The sequence below is a fragment of the Micropterus salmoides genome, unplaced genomic scaffold (genome assembly GCF_014851395.1).
Source record: "Micropterus salmoides isolate LMB-PRFRI ecotype aquatic unplaced genomic scaffold, ASM1485139v1 Ms_hic_scaffold_18, whole genome shotgun sequence".
Lineage (NCBI taxonomy): Eukaryota > Metazoa > Chordata > Actinopteri > Centrarchiformes > Centrarchidae > Micropterus > Micropterus salmoides.
The window spans coordinates 485537-503129 of NW_024040928.1; the positions used below are offsets into that span (position 1 = coordinate 485537).

Consider the following 17593-nt stretch of genomic DNA (forward strand, 5'->3'; position numbering starts at 1 on the left):
CAACAGTAAAGGTATGAATGAGTATGTATTCTGCATTAAATCAGGGATAAACCACTTGATAAATGAGTCATGTAGACTGTATTCAGTCTTCCTGGACTTTAGAGATGCATTTGGAGCACTATTTCAGAGTGTCATGATCAAATCACTGGAGGAAATACAGCAATACCTCAACTGTTCATTGACATTGTGAAAGACAAGGGTATACAAGGGTTCCTTTATTGAAGGAATCTGTGGACAACAGCTCACTCACCCAACACCACTTAAGATAGGCATTAAAACTGCAATTAATTTTGTAATTGCCATCAACCAGTGGTTAAAGTGGATGTGCCCCCCTGGCGTGATATCCCCCATTCCAGAACAGGGCTATGCAGATGATGTCCATATAGCTGCCAAAGAAGAGAGTGTAATTAAAAATGAAAAACATGCTCATAAGACAGATTCCTTCCTGGAATGGTCAGTCTTGGAGATTAAGGAAAATGTGATGTTCTTTACGAGAGGAGGAAGGGAGGGAACTGGCAGTATCGTTCAAAATCCAATAAATGTCCAGTGTTCACAATAGAAAAAAAACTATCTGTATGTTCTCTTTATGAGATTTTTGCGTCAGTAGAGACTAAATTTGAATAATTTAGAACTGAATTTGAATTGCTCAACTTGAATAATTGCACTAAAAAACTGAATTTGAATTGCATAATTTGAATTTGCATTGTTTAACTTGAATAATTGCATTGAAAAACTGAAGGTGAATAGCATAGTATGAAACTGAAATAATTAGTTTGAAACTGTACTCCAATAAACTTTAAACTGAATATAATATTATGAAACTGAATTCTTTTGCAACTGCAACTGTATTCAAGCTTCACTAAAAATTCTTTATACTTTCACTTTCAGTTCTCTCAGTTCACATTCAGTTCTCTAAATTCAATTTAAATCCACAGGATTCACTTTTTAGGTCACAGACAGGTCAAGGTCCTTGAGGAAGAGCAATCCAGTGCAGATGCTCAGAGTGCCTTTTCGGCCAATCAGCAAGTTTGTTTTTCACGATTTCCTGTATTCCACATTGGCAGCCCATAGCTCCAGCTGTGTGTAAGTTATCTCCTAAAGCCCACACTAGAGGTTAAGTAACTACTAGTTTGTTTGTAACTAAATCAGCTACTAATATGGGTTGCGCTACAATTACTTTGGCACTTCACAAGTTTAACTTAGGCGTAAAGTCGTAACTATGACAAGTAGCCATGTGCATTAGCTTTCTGGCTAGGTAGCCACTAGGCATCTTAGCACATCCAGAAAGTTGTGACGAAAGCTAGATCGATATTAAAATATCATGTTTAGGTCTCTACTGGATTACCGTGTAGCTAAATGACATGCAGTTAATGAAATGTTATGCTGAGGGGTAGAAAAACGACAGCGTGTGTGTGTGTGGTGGCGGAAGAGGAACACTTGCTGAAGAGACTGAGCCCTGGCTTCACTGGAGTTGTCCGCACCTAGCGGGACTTTCGGATAATTTATCACTGTTGATGAACCACACAAAGAATATTATATCGTTTTTAAATAGCCGGCTACTTGAAATAGACCCGTGCATGTAGTTGTCAGCAGCACAGCATGCACGCAAAACTCACACAAGACAGGTAAATGACAGGCGAGAGAGAAAAGGATCGTCAAAAAGCCTCAGTTTAGCTGGAAATTTACAGTGTAAGTTGAATGAATAGAGACTGAAGCAGCTTCTCAAGATTAAAGCGGAGCTACTGTGTGTAACACCCCCTCCCCCTCGCAATTGCCGCACACAAAAACACACACGATTCGACTATCAGTCGACTACAGGAAGGACTTGACGATTCTGATTCGACCATGTAAATCCTTAGTCGGGGACAGCTCTAAATCACATTAGTAATAATTTACACTAGGCTAATAACTAGGCTAAGTTTGAACACACAGCTGGTTTAACAGGTTGCTTAGCAAGGTGTCTGTAAGTTACTGAAGTTACTAACCATTTCTCAAAGAGGACTAGTAACGTAACAAACAACGTTTCATTTCAGCACTGAAGCACAGGGGTGGGTTGAAGCCGACTTCAAAATTTTGACATGTAAGTTGTGGAATTTATATGGAGTTTTACAGTTATACAGTGTGGTAGCCGGGTGAACTTGGCGCTAGCATGCTGCGTGCCTAATGTGGCTAGCGTCTGTTCCACAGTGTTGGAGTAACGTTATTTCATACTGAGAGACAGTCAAGAGAAATTGTCTGAACGTTAAGCCATGTATGAAGTACATTAAATAAACACAGTAGTAGATGTGGTTAGTTGCTTTAGTGGGACTCTACTGCACAGCTAACGTTAACTCCGTGGCTCCGTTAGCTTTGCAGTAGAGTCCCACTAAAGCAACTTACCATGCCTACTACTGCGTTCATCTTATGAACATGCTGAATAATGATGACAAAGATGTGAGGGAGCTGGCTCGATCTTCCCTTTTCCTGGATTTTAGGAGACGCAAGGTCCCACTAGCCAGGGAGTCAGAGTCCCACTTAAAACCCAGTGGGAAACTTGACACCCAATCTACTGGTTTTGGTGTCTGGTCAGACTGGCCAGATTTGAATGACATTTGTGTTCGAACCGTACTGTCATTACAGTGGGTGTGGACTGACTCTGGGACTGTGAGGATCTCAGAGAATATCATTACTTAAATCAGGGCAACAGCCACATACGGAGGTCATAGCCACCCCCTAACATGAACAGGTGCCCGGCGAACTCTTATGGACTTACACCAACATCAATAACACTGGATTGGACTGAAACTTCATGGAAAACTTGCATGTCTTCCCTCTGCTACTCATTTCTTAAAAACACTGTACTCAGTGAAGACATTGACATATTCAAAGTAAAAGCCAGATTACACTTACTTCTAGACTCAACCTCTCTATCTGGTTCCCGACAACTCAGGTCCCTCATTTTCTGCATCACACTAAAGAACACATAACTGTAACATCATTATTGTCAGCCGCTATATATGGCAAAGATGCTTAATATTGTGAAGCTCTGCTGTATGCCTATAATATATAATACAACAGTCACAGTAACAGTTATCTCAGAGATGAAGAGAGTAGAGAAAATATGGGGAAAGGCGGAGAGAGACAAAGAGAGACAGCCCATGGAGAGCTGAGGAGAAGAGGACCAAAAAACATCCGGAGACAGGAGAGGAGGGGAGAGAGAGACAGAGCCCCTGAAAAGGAGAGGAGGAGAAAGACATACAGAGAGACAGCCCCTGTGAATCTCATTCACAGAGCTGGACTGGTAGAGGTGAGGCAGTATGTGCTTGCATATGCATTGTCGCAATCATGTGGTGTAAATCCTGCGTGATGGATGATGTGTACAGGTGTTGATCTGAGTAAATCCTTTATGCGGAGAATATCTACAGGTGTTGATACTGTCCTTCAGGTTGTGATCCTAGCCTGTAAATCTTGTATAAGCTAAAGGTGTTTCCAACAATATAATATAATTCAAAACCTTCCAGGAGTTTATAACTGAATTTAATGAAATAATTTATCATTGAGGTGAAAAGGTGCCACAGTCACATTTAAAGAGGTTACTTACACGAACAAGACTAAATCATGTCAGCATGTTTAGTTAAGTTTTAACTCAAAAGGGATAATATTACATGAGAAAAGTTGATCTACAGGAGAAACATATCTGAAAGCAACACAGAATGTCTGGGAGCTGCACTGCATAATATTCTATTATGGTTTAGATTATGAATTGTCATATGCCTGAAGGTGAGCAAAACTATTGGAACAAATAATCTTAAAGTAAATAACATTTAATATTTGGTGGCATAACCCTTGCTTGCAATAAGTGCCTCAAGCCTGCAACCCATCGACATCACCAAACTGTTGCGTTCTTCATTTGTGATGTTATTCCAGGCTTTTACCGCAGCTTCTTTCAGTTCTTCTTTGTTTCGGGGTGTTTCTTCCTTCAGTCTCCTCTTAAGGAGGTGAAATGTATGCTCTATTGGGTTAAGGTCAGGTGATTGACTTGGCCAGTCTAAAACCTTCCACTTTTTCCCCTGATGAAGTCCTTTGTTTTGTTGGCAGTGTGCTTTGGCGCATTGTCCTGCTGCATGATTAACTTCCTACCGATTAGTTTCAATGTATTTCTCCGTAAATGGGCAGACAAAATGTTTCTGTACACTTCTGAATTCATTCTGCTGCTACCATCATCAGTTACATCATCAATAAATATTAATGAGCCTGTTCCAGAAGCAGCCATGTACTCCCAAGCCATGACATTACCTCCACCATGCTTCACAGATGAGCTTGGCTGCTTCGGATCACAAGCAGTTCCTTTCTTTCTCCACACTTTGGTCTTTCAATCACTTTGCTAAAGATTAATCTTGGTCTCATCAGTCCATAGGATTGTGTTCCAGAACTTTTGCGGCTCATCTCTGTACGTCTTTGCAAATTTCAATCTGGCCTTCTGATTCTTCCTGCTGATGAGTGGTTTGCATCTTGTGGTATGCCTCTATATTTCTGCTCTCTGAGTCTTCTTCCAACAGTGGATTGTGATACCTTCACCCTGCACTGTGGAGGTCGTTGGTGGTGTCACTTACTGATGTTTTGGGGGTTTTCTTTACAGCTCTCATGATATTTCTGTCATCAACTACTGTTGTTTTCCTTGGCCGACCTGTTGGACGTCTGTTGCTCAGTACACCAGTAGTTTCTTTCTTTTTCAGGACATTCCAAATTGTTGTGCTTGCTATGCACAATGTTTGTCCAATGGCTCTGGTCAATTTTCCTTCTTTTCTCAACTTGACAATGGCTTGCTTTTCTCCCATAGACAGCTCTCTGGTCTTCATGATGGTTTATCCTCTTTAACAGGAAATGCAGTCTTTATAGGTTTGAACCAAGCATGAAAACTTAAGACTAGTCATGCAGAGCTATTTAATGTTTGGACAATCAACCTAAAAGGCAACACCTGGGCAACAAGAAACATCTGTCAGACACATGTTCCAATAGTTTTGCTCACTTGAAAAATGGGTGGGTTCAAACAAAGGGTGGTATGTCGTGATTTGTTTAACACATCTAGATGTAAATCCCAGGAAATGAGAGCTGGAATTCTGAACTCTTGTCTCATACTCATCTTTTCATACTCATCCGTTCCAATACTTTTGGAGGGGACCGCCACACTTTAACTGTCTTAATAAAAGTTCAACAGTCCAGGGAGCGGGTGTGTCGCGGTTCTGTCCATCGGAACAAGACCATGGACATTTCTGTTGCGATTTCGGTCTTGCTTCAGAACCATTACAGCGCTAAGCTATTTTCAACTAGCTGTACCAACTCCAATCTATCCAATCAATCAAGTTCAAATTCAGTTTTTGATGCTTTCAATACATTCTTAAAATTGTCTTTTTGAAGACAGATTTAAATCTATTTAGAGAGACAAATACAATCACTGTTTTATATGCATGTTCTGTTCACAAATTGGTCAAGCAAAAATAAAGACAGCAAATATCTAATGACATGAATTCATAAATGCAAGGTAGAGTACAGAGGACATCATTTTTTACAACAAGCCCACAAAGTATCAGTGTAGTGCATTCCCTTGGATGTAATTACATTAACATGTTCAGCATGAGCCATTGAGTCATGTCATTATCACAGTACCTATGGTTGTGATGACAGTTCCAGCAAAGAAGAAAGCACTACCCAGATCCCAGTGGCTGGAGTTGTAGGAGGTATCACCGATAGGATTCACTCCGGCATTCACAGCCTCCACAGAGTGCTGGGAAGAGAAACAGAGGCACATAAGAAAAATTTGGCTTCACTCTAGTTGAGAATTACCAACTTTCACTCTTTAGCAGCATCGAGTGGTATTATTACTACTGTCAATATGTATTGTTTTGTTTTTTTACATCTCTGTGGAACTTGCACTATGCTACAGTGTGTTCACATTATTTCTGCCCCCCACCCAACTCTCTCCTTTGCCCTCTCTCTCAGCCAAACTGGATGAGGCAGATGGTCACCCACTCTGAATCTAGAATTTGCTTCCAAGTTTCAACCTGCTAAAAGGAAGTTTTTCTTTGCCACTGTGGCTAAGTGCTTGTTTATGTGTGTGTGGCTCTGAGGAGGAACATCAAATGCTCTGTTTGCTGCTGATGTTGCTGTTGGCATTGATACTGCTGCAGTTAATGCTGCTGCAGTTAATGCTGCTAGTGTTGTGCAGTCAAAAATCAAGTTTATTGCCAAGTAGGTTTTCACATACAAGGAATTTGTCTTGGTATATTGGTGTAAGAAAATAAACATAGTAAATAAAACATTAAAAAGAAAGACAAAGCAAGTACTGCTTTGTCTTTCCAAAATGACAGAGCTGTACAGTTTGGTGCAAGGTTATGCAAAATCTGACAAAGGAATGTGCAAAAGTTCACAGCACAAAGTATACAGAACATTTGCAATGTGCAAGATGAAGATAAATAAACCAAAAAGATATGCATTAATATAACACATTGAGACAGGTGTGTAGACTGTAACAGGCCAATGTAACATATGATATCTATGGTGGGGTTACGCAGTATTGAGTGGTTTTATAATTGGGTGTGAATGCTGCAGGCACCCATCCTATGTTATTGCTAACCTTTATTATTATTATTCATCCGTCACGTTTTTCTGTCCGCTAAGTAGTCCCACAGCTTTTGACATAGAAACTCTGTTCAAACTCCAAGTTGTCTGGCTCAATGAGGAATGGGGTGCTATTACTTTTGTCATTGATACCTTGAATACCTTTCAAAATATTCAAGGTTTTCCAGAAAAATTCTCCCATTGTAAGTGAAGGGAGAGACTGTCAAAATCCTCCTCATACCTACTCCACTTTCAGCATACTTTCAGCTACAGACTTGATTTAAACTGTAAATTGGTCACAAGAAGTTAATCTATTAATGATGTATTCAGCTTTTTGATATGTTTTATGGTTTGTTCACGGTGTAGCTGTCGAAGTTTTATGCTTTTTTGAGCTCTTTCCTGAGTTTATAATGGGTGTATATTGCGTGAGTTAAAGTGGGTGACTACACTGTAGCAGGCTTGTGAAATCATCTTCAACTTTTAACTCTTCATGCATAATTTTACACCAGAAACGTAGTAAATTTTGTTGCGGTTCCTCACGTGGGCTTTTTAAATCCCTCAGACTTATAGATTTGGCTCAGCGCCTTTCCAAAGGACAAGAGTGATAGCCAAGTCCTCCATTGGAAGCCATTATAAATTTGCGTCAAAATGTCTGGACCAGAGCAGAACGTACCAGTTTTTTAACTCGCTGAAGAGCTCAATTCTTTTTACTTTATCCACACAAAAAAATATATCACATCGTTCACGAATGCCTTCTGCTGCTGCTGGTCAGGTAATTTTGCCAATACAACCTATAGTTTTGTCTCAGTGGAGGTTTCTTTGACAGAAAGTCTCAGAAGGATTTTTCTATCTGTCTCTATTGTAGAGCTGGTTACCTTGGTGACGTAAGTTAGCTGATTAAAGATCAAAGGACTGGGTCCTCTGTTCTGATTGGTGGACAGAAGTTAAGCTATTTTTCCGAACACCTCTTTGTGTCCTTTTCACTGAACACATACACACACACACATTAATACACTGACACAATGCACAAGTGCACACACGCACACACATAATAATAATGCATTTTATTTAATGGCGCCTTTCATAACACCCAAGGTCACCTCACAAACAATATACAGATCACTACATAAAACAATACACACAAAAACAAGCCGCATACAGATAAAATGCATTAAAAACTCTAACTAACTAAGATGTGTCTTTCAATTCAACTCTATACTTTACTGGAAGCCAGTGCAATCGCTGAAGAACTGGAGAAATGTGCTCAGTATAAGGAGTTCTAGAAAGAACACGAGCTGCAGAATTCTGAACTAACTGAAGCTTATGTAGCAATTTGGAGGGAACACCTGTGAAAAGAGCATTACAGTATACAATACATGAAGTGACCAGTGCATGAATAAGAACTGCAGTATTATTATTTGAAAGGAAGGGGCGGAGATGGTTAATATTACGCAAGAGGAAGTATGCGATCCACGTGATATTATTAATTTGAGCTTCAAAGGATAGTGTGCTATCCATGATGACACCCAAACTTTTAAACTGTGAAGAAGGATAGATTACAGTATTGTCAATGTACAAAGAAAGACAATAAGATCTAGACAAAACAGATCGAGTGCCAATAAGCAAAGCCTCAGTTTTGTTGCCATTTACCTTCAAGAAGTTAGCAGAAAGCCAATCTTTAATTTCAGCTAAACAGCTGGACAAAGATGGTGGTGGGAAAGAACCAGTGGGTTTGGCTGACAAGTAGAGTTGGGTGTCATCCGCATAACAGTGGAAATGAATCCCATATTTCCTCAAAATATAACCAAGAGGGAGCATGTAAATAATGAAAAGAAGTGGGCCCAAGACAGAACCCTGGGGAACACCAGTAGCGACTATAGATGTTCTTGATTAAAAACCTTTTAATTGAATACGCTGACTGCGTCCAGATAGATATGACCTAAACCAAGACAGAGCAGTGCCAGTAATACCAATAGAAGCTAATCTGTCAAGAAGTATCTTATGTGAGACAGTATCAAAAGTAGCACTCAAGTCTAGAAGGAAAAGTATGGATAAAAGCCCAGAGTCAGCTGCCAACAGTAGATCATTTGTTATTCTGACAAGAGCAGTCTCAGAGCTATGGTGGGGACGAAAGCCAGATTGAAATTGTTCATACAAATTATTATTAGAAAGATGTTCATGAATTTGAACTGCAATAGACTTTTCCACTACCTTAGAGATAAATGGTAAATTTGAAATTGGACGAAAAATATCAAAATTAAATGGACTACCCCCTGGTTTCTTAAGAATGGAAGTAATAATAACAGATTTAAGATTAAGATTAAGTACCAGTAAGTAGGCCTAATTGCTGATGTACCTTTTCAACCTTAGATGCAAGAAAAGTCAAAAAACGATCACATAAGTCAGTGGAATGCATATGAGATGGCAGAGAATCAGGTGGTTGCAGAATATTGTTACATTAATACACTGACAGACACAATGCACACGCACACACATTAATACACTGACAGACACAATGCACACACACACACACACACACACATTAATACACTGACAGACACAATGCACACGCACACACACACACATATTAATACACTGACAGACACAATGCACATGTGCACACACACACACACACATATTAATACACTGACAGACACAATGCACACGTAACCACACATTAATACACTGACAGACACAGCACACACACGCATCCAGAGAGCCCAAAACATGGAGCTTTAAACTTTACTGAATGGGAGAACACATGTAAGCATAACTGTCCCAGCAGGCACACACACACACACACACACACACACACACACACACACACATTTAAGGAGACTTATGAGGCTTTTTATATTTTCTGTCTTATCCATGATGTTAACAATGACAGATGTTCATGTTAAACATGGCCAAAGCTCTACTCTTGGCTCTTAATGATGTCATACAGAGCCGTTTTCCATATATGGTAATTTGCCTACAACCTCAATATTGTCCAGCTGTGAACTGTAGCACCTCTCAAACCACGCCCCTCGCTCACGCCACGCCCCCTGAGCTACTGTCCACAGCCGAACCTTTCTCAGCCTGGCAACTCCTACGCTCAGTCTCTCTGTACCACTCGGCAGCATAACCATCCTGCTTCAGGATCTTGGCCAATCAGAACACAGTGGGCTTTTGGAGGGGTGGGGGGTCTTAAAGAGACAGGAGCATCTACAGCTAGTTTCAGACAGAGGCTGAAATGAGAGCTTGCATTCTGGGGCTGTAACCCAGAAATTTCTTTTTGAAAACCTTTGAATCATTCAAAATGATACAAAGTTTAAGGTTAGCAATCCAGTTGAGCGTCAGCCATAAAAGAGCCAGCCTTCAATAGCCAGCATTCACACCGCAATTTCTCCAGAAATTGCACTGTCTAGTTATTATTTGTCTGCCGTGCCGGCTCAAATTCCCGTGAGCTGGAATGAACTAGAAACATGAAACTTGGGGGAATGTAAATAAGGCTTAAAAAGGCCACGCCCCTTACACCGTGAGTACGATTGACTTAAAATTTCTCACACAGGTGCAGCTTAATGTGCTCTACAAAAAAGCCTCTGGGACCATTAAGGTCCGCCTATAAAATCTTTCCGCCATATTGAATTTTTTGAAAATCACATTTTTGACATCTCCTCCTAGACTGTAGCTCCGATTGCCACCAAATTTTCAGTGAATTATCATTGGATCAAGCCTATTAAAAGTTGTATAAAGCACATCAATATCTCAATTACTTTTCATGATATGGACCAATGAACTTTGAAAGGGGCGTGGCTCTATACATAAATGAGCACAAATCAGCAACAGTAGGGCCAATCATCACAAAACTCACAGGATATGTTGAGATAAGTGCCTCGTATATACCTAGACAGTTTGATGTACATATGTCACTAGGGGGCGCTACAAGCGCAAGACAGGTGCTTAGCATTACACAAATTACACTATAAATCCCATATTCATTCTCCAATCATCACAAATCTCTCAGGATATGTACTCATAAGAAACATGCCCTGAAAGTTTCATTCAAATCGAACACGCGGGGGCGCTATAAATGCAAACAAACTGCAGGGGATAAAGCGCAAAACAGGCTACAAAATGCATATTGTTTGTCCAATCAACACAGAACTTCCAGGATATGTCGACATAAGCACCTCACACATACCCTGAAAGTCTCGTTACAAAACTTCCAGAACAAAAAAGTGTTTTGTAACAATATTGAACCATATGTGTGAAAGATTTTTGATGGCGATATTGCAATAAAAGGTATGAACCCGCTAATTGCCGCTTGCGGCTATATTTAGGGCCCGAGCACGACTGTGCGAGGTCCCTATTGAATTTGCTCGGATTATATTTTTAGGGCCCGAGCACGACCGTATGAGGTCCCTATTGAATTTGCTCGGATTATATATATATATTTTTTTTTTTTCTTTTTTCTGCAAAGTAGGCTCAACTGACATGGCCTAAACATACTCAAAAACTCACCAAAATTTGCAAACATGTCAGAACCGGTGAAAAATTTTGTATTCTACAAGTTTCGCACATGGGCGTGGCAAAATGACTCGCTAGCGCCACCTAGAAAATTGGAAAAGATTAGCCCCTCGTTCACGTTCAACCTACATGTACGAAATTTTCTGGGGACATGTAACATATCAAGATGCACAAAAAAGCCTCAAGAACCCATAGCCTAAAGTAAACAGGAAGTCGGCCATTTTGAATTTTACGGCCATTTTTGGATGATTTACACACTTCGTACTTTAACGAACTCCTCCTAGGGATTTAGTTGGATCGACGTCAAATTTGTGCTGTGCCTTCTAAAGGCATTGAAGATGAAAAGTTGTGCTATTTGCGAGTTTTCGTCAATGGGCGTGTCTGTGGCGTCGATGATTCGCCATGAAACAGGAAGTTGTTGTAACTTCAGTGTACATGCTCACATCTGGACCAAACTGTACATGTAGGATGAGAGTCCCGCCCTGAACACATGTACATGCCAACATTCACCCACAGTCAAAGCGCCACCTGCTGGCAACAGAAAGTGACCTTTAACGAAGCAGCCCCCGCCGCACGTTTCACCTACATGCACGAATTTTCTGTGGTACGTGTATCTTGTCCAGACGCACAAAAAAGTCTCTTGGAGCCATAGCCTAAACCCAACAGGAAGTCGGCCATTTTGAATTTTACGTCAAATTTTGGATGATTTACACACTTCGTACTTTAACGAACTCCTCCTAGGGATTTAGTCCGACCGACTTCAAATTTGTGCTGTGCCTTCTAAAGGCATTGAAGATGAAAAGTTGTGCTATTTGCGAGTTTTCATCAATGGGTGTGTCCGTGGCGTGGCGTCAGAGATCAAGTCTTCGCCATGACACAGGAAGTTGTTGTAACTTCAGTGTACATGCTCACATCTTAACCAAACTTTACGTGCTTGATAACTCTCCCACCCCGTTATGGAGGACCGATCCTGACACAGCCAGAAATAAATACAGAAATAAATAAATGCTCAATAAATAAATAAGGATCCAATTAAATACACAAAAAATAAAGTAAATAAATAAATGTAGGTAGTAATTAAATTATACAAGGAGACATACATGTTTATATTTTAATTAGTGCCTTTACTTATTCACCTTTGTTATAATTACCTTATTTATTTATTCTCCCTTATAATCTTCAACTTTATTTATTACTAATTTTTTTAATATATTTATTTATGTGTGTTTTAATATTTTTGTCTGTTTTATTCTTCCTTTGTATTTTTCTACCTTATTTATTTTCACCCATGGTATTTATTTCTGCCTGTCCTTTTTAAATTTCTGTATGCATTTCTGCCTCATTATGCAAATGAGGAGGGGCTGTGTCTCAAGGGGTCATCTTCTCTGCTATTGGTGGACGAGTTAGACAGGAGAGCTCTAGGCCTACTCTGCCTGCAGACATCAACGATCTTGCCCCTCACACAGTCAGATGGCTTCCTTCAGTGCGCTGAGGTGTTTAAAAACTCTGAAGACACTACCAGCCATGTCTTCCTTCTCTTTTCACGTAGACGCTCCGACAGACAGTGCTTTCAGTTTGCTGCATGCATGGACACAGAACTGCGGTACAGCACACAGTAACGATGAAATGTGCTGTTCTCACATTCTTCCTCTGTATGTACACATAAACAACAAGGCAGGGAAATATAAAAGGAATTTATTTTATTGTTTGGGTACATTATTGTTCAGTGTACATGCTCACATCTGAAACAAACTTTACGTGCTTGATAACTCTCCCACCCCGCAGACATCTACACGCCAATACCGATTTATATTCATAGCGGCAAGTGCTATGTAGCTCCACATAGGGGACACAGGAAGTGACATATAGCACCTTCATGCGGCGTCGGAACCGCGTAACAAATTCACAGCCGCACCGGCTGAGCTCCAGAATATGCAACTCGGCCGGTTCACGCGCGGACGCGCTACAAGTGCGAGGGCCCGCCCAACGCTGCTTGCAGCTTTAATTAGGGCCCGAGCACGACCGTGTGAGGTCCCTATTGAATTTGCTCGGATTATTTTTCTTTTTAGGGCCCGAGCACGACCGTGCGAGGTCCCTATTGAATTTGCTCGGATTATTATTTTTTTATTTTTTTATTAGGGCCCGAGCACGACCGTGTGAGGTCCCTATTGAATTTGCTCGGATTATTTTTTTTTTTTTTTTTTTTTTTTTTTTTTTTCTGCAAAGTAGGCTCAAATGACATGGCCTAAACATTCTCGAAAACTCACCAAAATTTGCAAACATGTCAGAACCGGTGAAAAATTTCGTATTCTACAAGTTTCGCACATGGGCGTTGCAAAATGACTCGCTAGCGCCACCTAGAAAATTGGAAAAATTAGCCCCTCGTTCACGTTCAACCTACATCTACGAAATTTTCTGGGGACATGTATCATGTCAAGACGCACAAAAAAGCCTCAAGAACCCATAGCCTAAAGTCAACAGGAAGTCGGCCATTTTGAATTTTATGGCCATTTTTGGATGATTTACACACTTCGTACTTTAACGAACTCCTCCTAGGGATTTAGTCGGATCAACGTCAAATTTCTGCTGTGCCTTCTAAAGGCATTGACGATGAAAAGTTGTGCTATTTGCGCGTTTTCGTCAATGGGCGTGTCCGTGGCGTCGATGATTCGCCATGAAACAGGAAGTTGTTGTAACTTCAGTGTACATGCTCACATCTGGACCAAACTGTACATCTAGGATGAGAGTCCCGCCCTGAACACATGTACATGCCGACATTCACCCACAGTCATAGCGCCACCTGCTGGCAATAGAAAGTGACCTTTAACGAAGCAGCCCCCGCCGCAGTTTCACCTACGTGCACGAATTTTCTGTGGTACGTGTATCTTGTCCAGACGCACAAAAAAGTCTCTTGGAGCGATGCCTAAATCCAACAGGAAGTCGGCCATTTTGAATTTTACGTCAAATTTTGGATGATTTACACACTTCGTACTTTAACGAACTCCTCCTAGGGATTTAGTCCGACCGACCTCAAATTTGTGCTGTGCCTTCTAAAGGCATTGAAGATGAAAAGTTGTGCTATTTGCAAGTTTTCGTCAATGGGCGTGTCCGTGGCGTGGCGTCAAAGATCAACTCTTCGCCATGACACGGAAGTTGTCGTACTTCAGTGTACATGCTCACATCTGGACCAAACTGTACATGTAGGATGAGAGTCCCGCCCTGAACACATGTACATGCTGATATTGACCCACAGTCATAGCGCCACCTGCTGGCAATAGAAGTGACTTTTAACGAAGCAGCCCCCGCCGCACGTTTCACCTACGTGCACGAATTTTCTGTGGTACGTGTATCTTGTCCAGACGCACAAAAAAGTCTCTTGGAGCCATAGCCTAAACCCAACAGGAAGTTGGCCATTTTGAATTTTACGTCAAATTTTGGATGATTTACACACTTCGTACTTTAACGAACTCCTCCTAGGATTTAGTCCGACCGACCTCAAATTTCTGCTGTGCCTTCTAAAGGCATTGAAGATGAAAAGTTGTGCTATTTGCAAGTTTTCGTCAATGGGCGTGTCCGTGGCGTGGCGTCAAAGATCAACTCTTCGCCATGACACGGAAGTTGTCGTAACTTCAGTGTACATGCTCACATCTGCACCAAACTGTACATGTAGGATGAGAGTCCCGCCCTGAACACATGTACATGCTGACATTCACCCACAGTCATAGCGCCACCTGCTGGCAACAGGAAGTGACTTTTAACGAAGCAGCCCCCGCCGCACGTTTCACCTACGTGCACGAATTTTCTGTGGTACGTGTATCTTGTCCAGACGCACAAAAAAGTCTCTTGGAGCCATAGCCTAAACCCAACAGGAAGTCGGCCATTTTGAATTTTACGTCAAATTTTGGATGATTTACACACTTCGTACTTTAACGAACTCCTCCTAGGGATTTAGTCCGACCGACTTCAAATTTGTGCTGTGCCTTCTAAAGGCATTGAAGATGAAAAGTTGTGCTATTTGCGAGTTTTCGTCAATGGGTGTGTCCGTGGCGTGGCGTCAGAGATCAAGTCTTCGCCATGACACAGGAAGTTGTTGTAACTTCAGTGTACATGCTCACATCTTAACCAAACTTTACGTGCTTGATAACTCTCCCACCCCGTTATGGAGGACCGATCCTGACACAGCCAGAAATAAATACAGAAATAAATAAATGCTCAATAAATAAATAAGCATCCAATTAAATACACAAAAAAATAAAGTAAATAAATAAATGTAGGTAGTAATTAAATTATACAAGGAGACATAAATGTTATATTTTAATTAGTGCCTTTACTTATTCACCTTTGTTATAATTACCTTATTTGTTTATTCAACTTTATTTATTACTAATTTTTTTAATGTATTTATTTATGTGTGTGTTTTAATATTTTTGTCTGTTTTATTCTTCCTTTGTATTTATTTACCTTATTTATTTTCACCCATGGTATTTATTTCTGCCTGTCTTTTTAAATTTTTGTATGCATTTCTGCCTCATTATGCAAATGAGGAGGGGCTGTGTCTCAAGGGGTCATCTTCTCTGCTATTGGTGGACCAGTCAGACAGGAGAGCTCCTACTCTGCCTGCAGACATCAACGATCTTGCCCCTCACACAGTCAGATGGCTTCCTTCCGTGCGCTGAGGTGTTTAACAACTCTGAAGACAATACTACCAGCAATGTCTTCCTTCTCTTTTCACGTAGACGCTCCGACAGACAGTGCTTTCAGTTTGCTGCATGCATGGACACAGAACTGCGGTATAGGGAGAAGACACGGTCAGCTGGCTGCAGCTAAATCTGGAGTGCACTCGTATTCAATTCTGTATGGTAAATTCAGTTTTAACGGAGCAGAGCGAGCTGACAGGCAGAGTTAGAGCTTTTTCTGTCGTTTCTCTCTTTACAAAGACGCATGTTGCAGTCAGAGTCTTCTCTGAGATGCGAGCACGACATACAACACAATTTATCAAATTACACAACGGATATACAGTATGAAAATAAGATTGATTGGATTATACTCACAGGAAGTATAAAACCTTACATGGGTCATTAAAAGTAAAGTAACACAAAAATGTCAGGGAAATTACTTTACTTAGATTTAAGTACTGCAGTTGTACATTGAAATACCTTCCTACCTTCTGATAGGAAGCCTTCTTGAGGTGGTATAAAACTTCTTATATTCTGATTTGAGTTGTGGACAACTATGACCACATGAATTAAAAAAACATTTCACTGCCCAAGTCAGCTATAACACAAGTCTTGTTCATCAGACTACATGCTGTACAGTATTTGTACAGATTTTGTCCCAGGATTTATTATGCATTTCTTCTTCTTCGTTGCATGATTTAGAATAATAAGGTGAGAAATGGGTCTATTCTGAGTTCATCCTGCACTGCAGCAGCTAATAAAGTCCATTTAATCCCAAAAACGCTTTTCTTTTAGGCAGGCTGGAGCAGAAAACAACTCACCTTTCTCAAGTTGTACAGTAATGTCACATGTGTATGAAGGTGGATCAAACAAGCTAATCTTAAATGTCAAAGTAGAGAGGAGCCTAGTAGGCCTATTTATTTTCATCATTACACAATATGAATAAGCTATGCAGACAGTTGTAAAGAAAGAACATCTTTTTCTTCTGTTCTCTACTTGTTATAGTTACACAGTATTAGGGGTGTGGGCTGTATTAAAAGTATCCACTGTTCTCCATGCTCTAACACACAGTAACGTGCTGTTCTCACATTCTTCCTCTGTATGTACACATAAACAACAAGGCAGGGAAATAAAAGGAATTTATTTTATTGTGTACATTATTGTTCAGTGTACATGTCACATCTGAAACAAACTTTACGTGCTTGATAACTCTCCCACCCCGCAGACATCTACACCAATACCGATTTATATTCATAGCGGCAAGTGCTATGTAGCTCCACATAGGGGACACAGGAAGTGACATATAGCACATTCATGCGGCGTCGGAACCGCGTAGGAAATTCACAGCCGCACCGGCAGAGCTCCAGAATATGCAACTCGGCGGCTCACGCGCGGACGCGCTACAAGTGCGAGGGCACCTCCCAACGCTGCTTGCAGCTTTAATTTTTTTTTTTTTTTTTTTTTTTTTCTGCAAAGTAGGCCCAAATGACATGGCCTAAACATACTCGAAAACTCACCAAAATTGCAAACATGTCAGAACCGGTGAAAAATTTCGTATTCTACAAGTTTCGCACATGGCGTGCAAAATGACTCGCTAGCGCCACCTAGAAAATTGGAAATGTTAGCCCCTCGTTCACGTTCACCTACATGTACGAAATTTTCTGGGGACATGTATCGTATCAAGACGCACAAAAAAGCCTCAAGAACCCATAGCCTAAAGTCAACAGGAAGTCGGCCATTTTGAATTTTATGGCCATTTTTGGATGATTTATACACTTCGTACTTTAACGAACTCCTCCTAGGGATTT

The 17593-nt window shown here is 40.7% G+C and overlaps 1 protein-coding gene across 1 annotated transcript in view; it reads right to left on the bottom strand.

The window, feature by feature from the left end:
- Positions 1–17593, bottom strand: part of kcnk10a (potassium channel, subfamily K, member 10a) — a 164350-nt gene that overhangs the window by 131999 nt on the left and 14758 nt on the right. The window contains exon 3 of the mRNA XM_038727510.1: positions 5647–5764. Within this exon, the coding sequence (XP_038583438.1) occupies positions 5647–5764 (118 nt within the window). The remainder of the gene's footprint in view (positions 1–5646; positions 5765–17593) is intronic.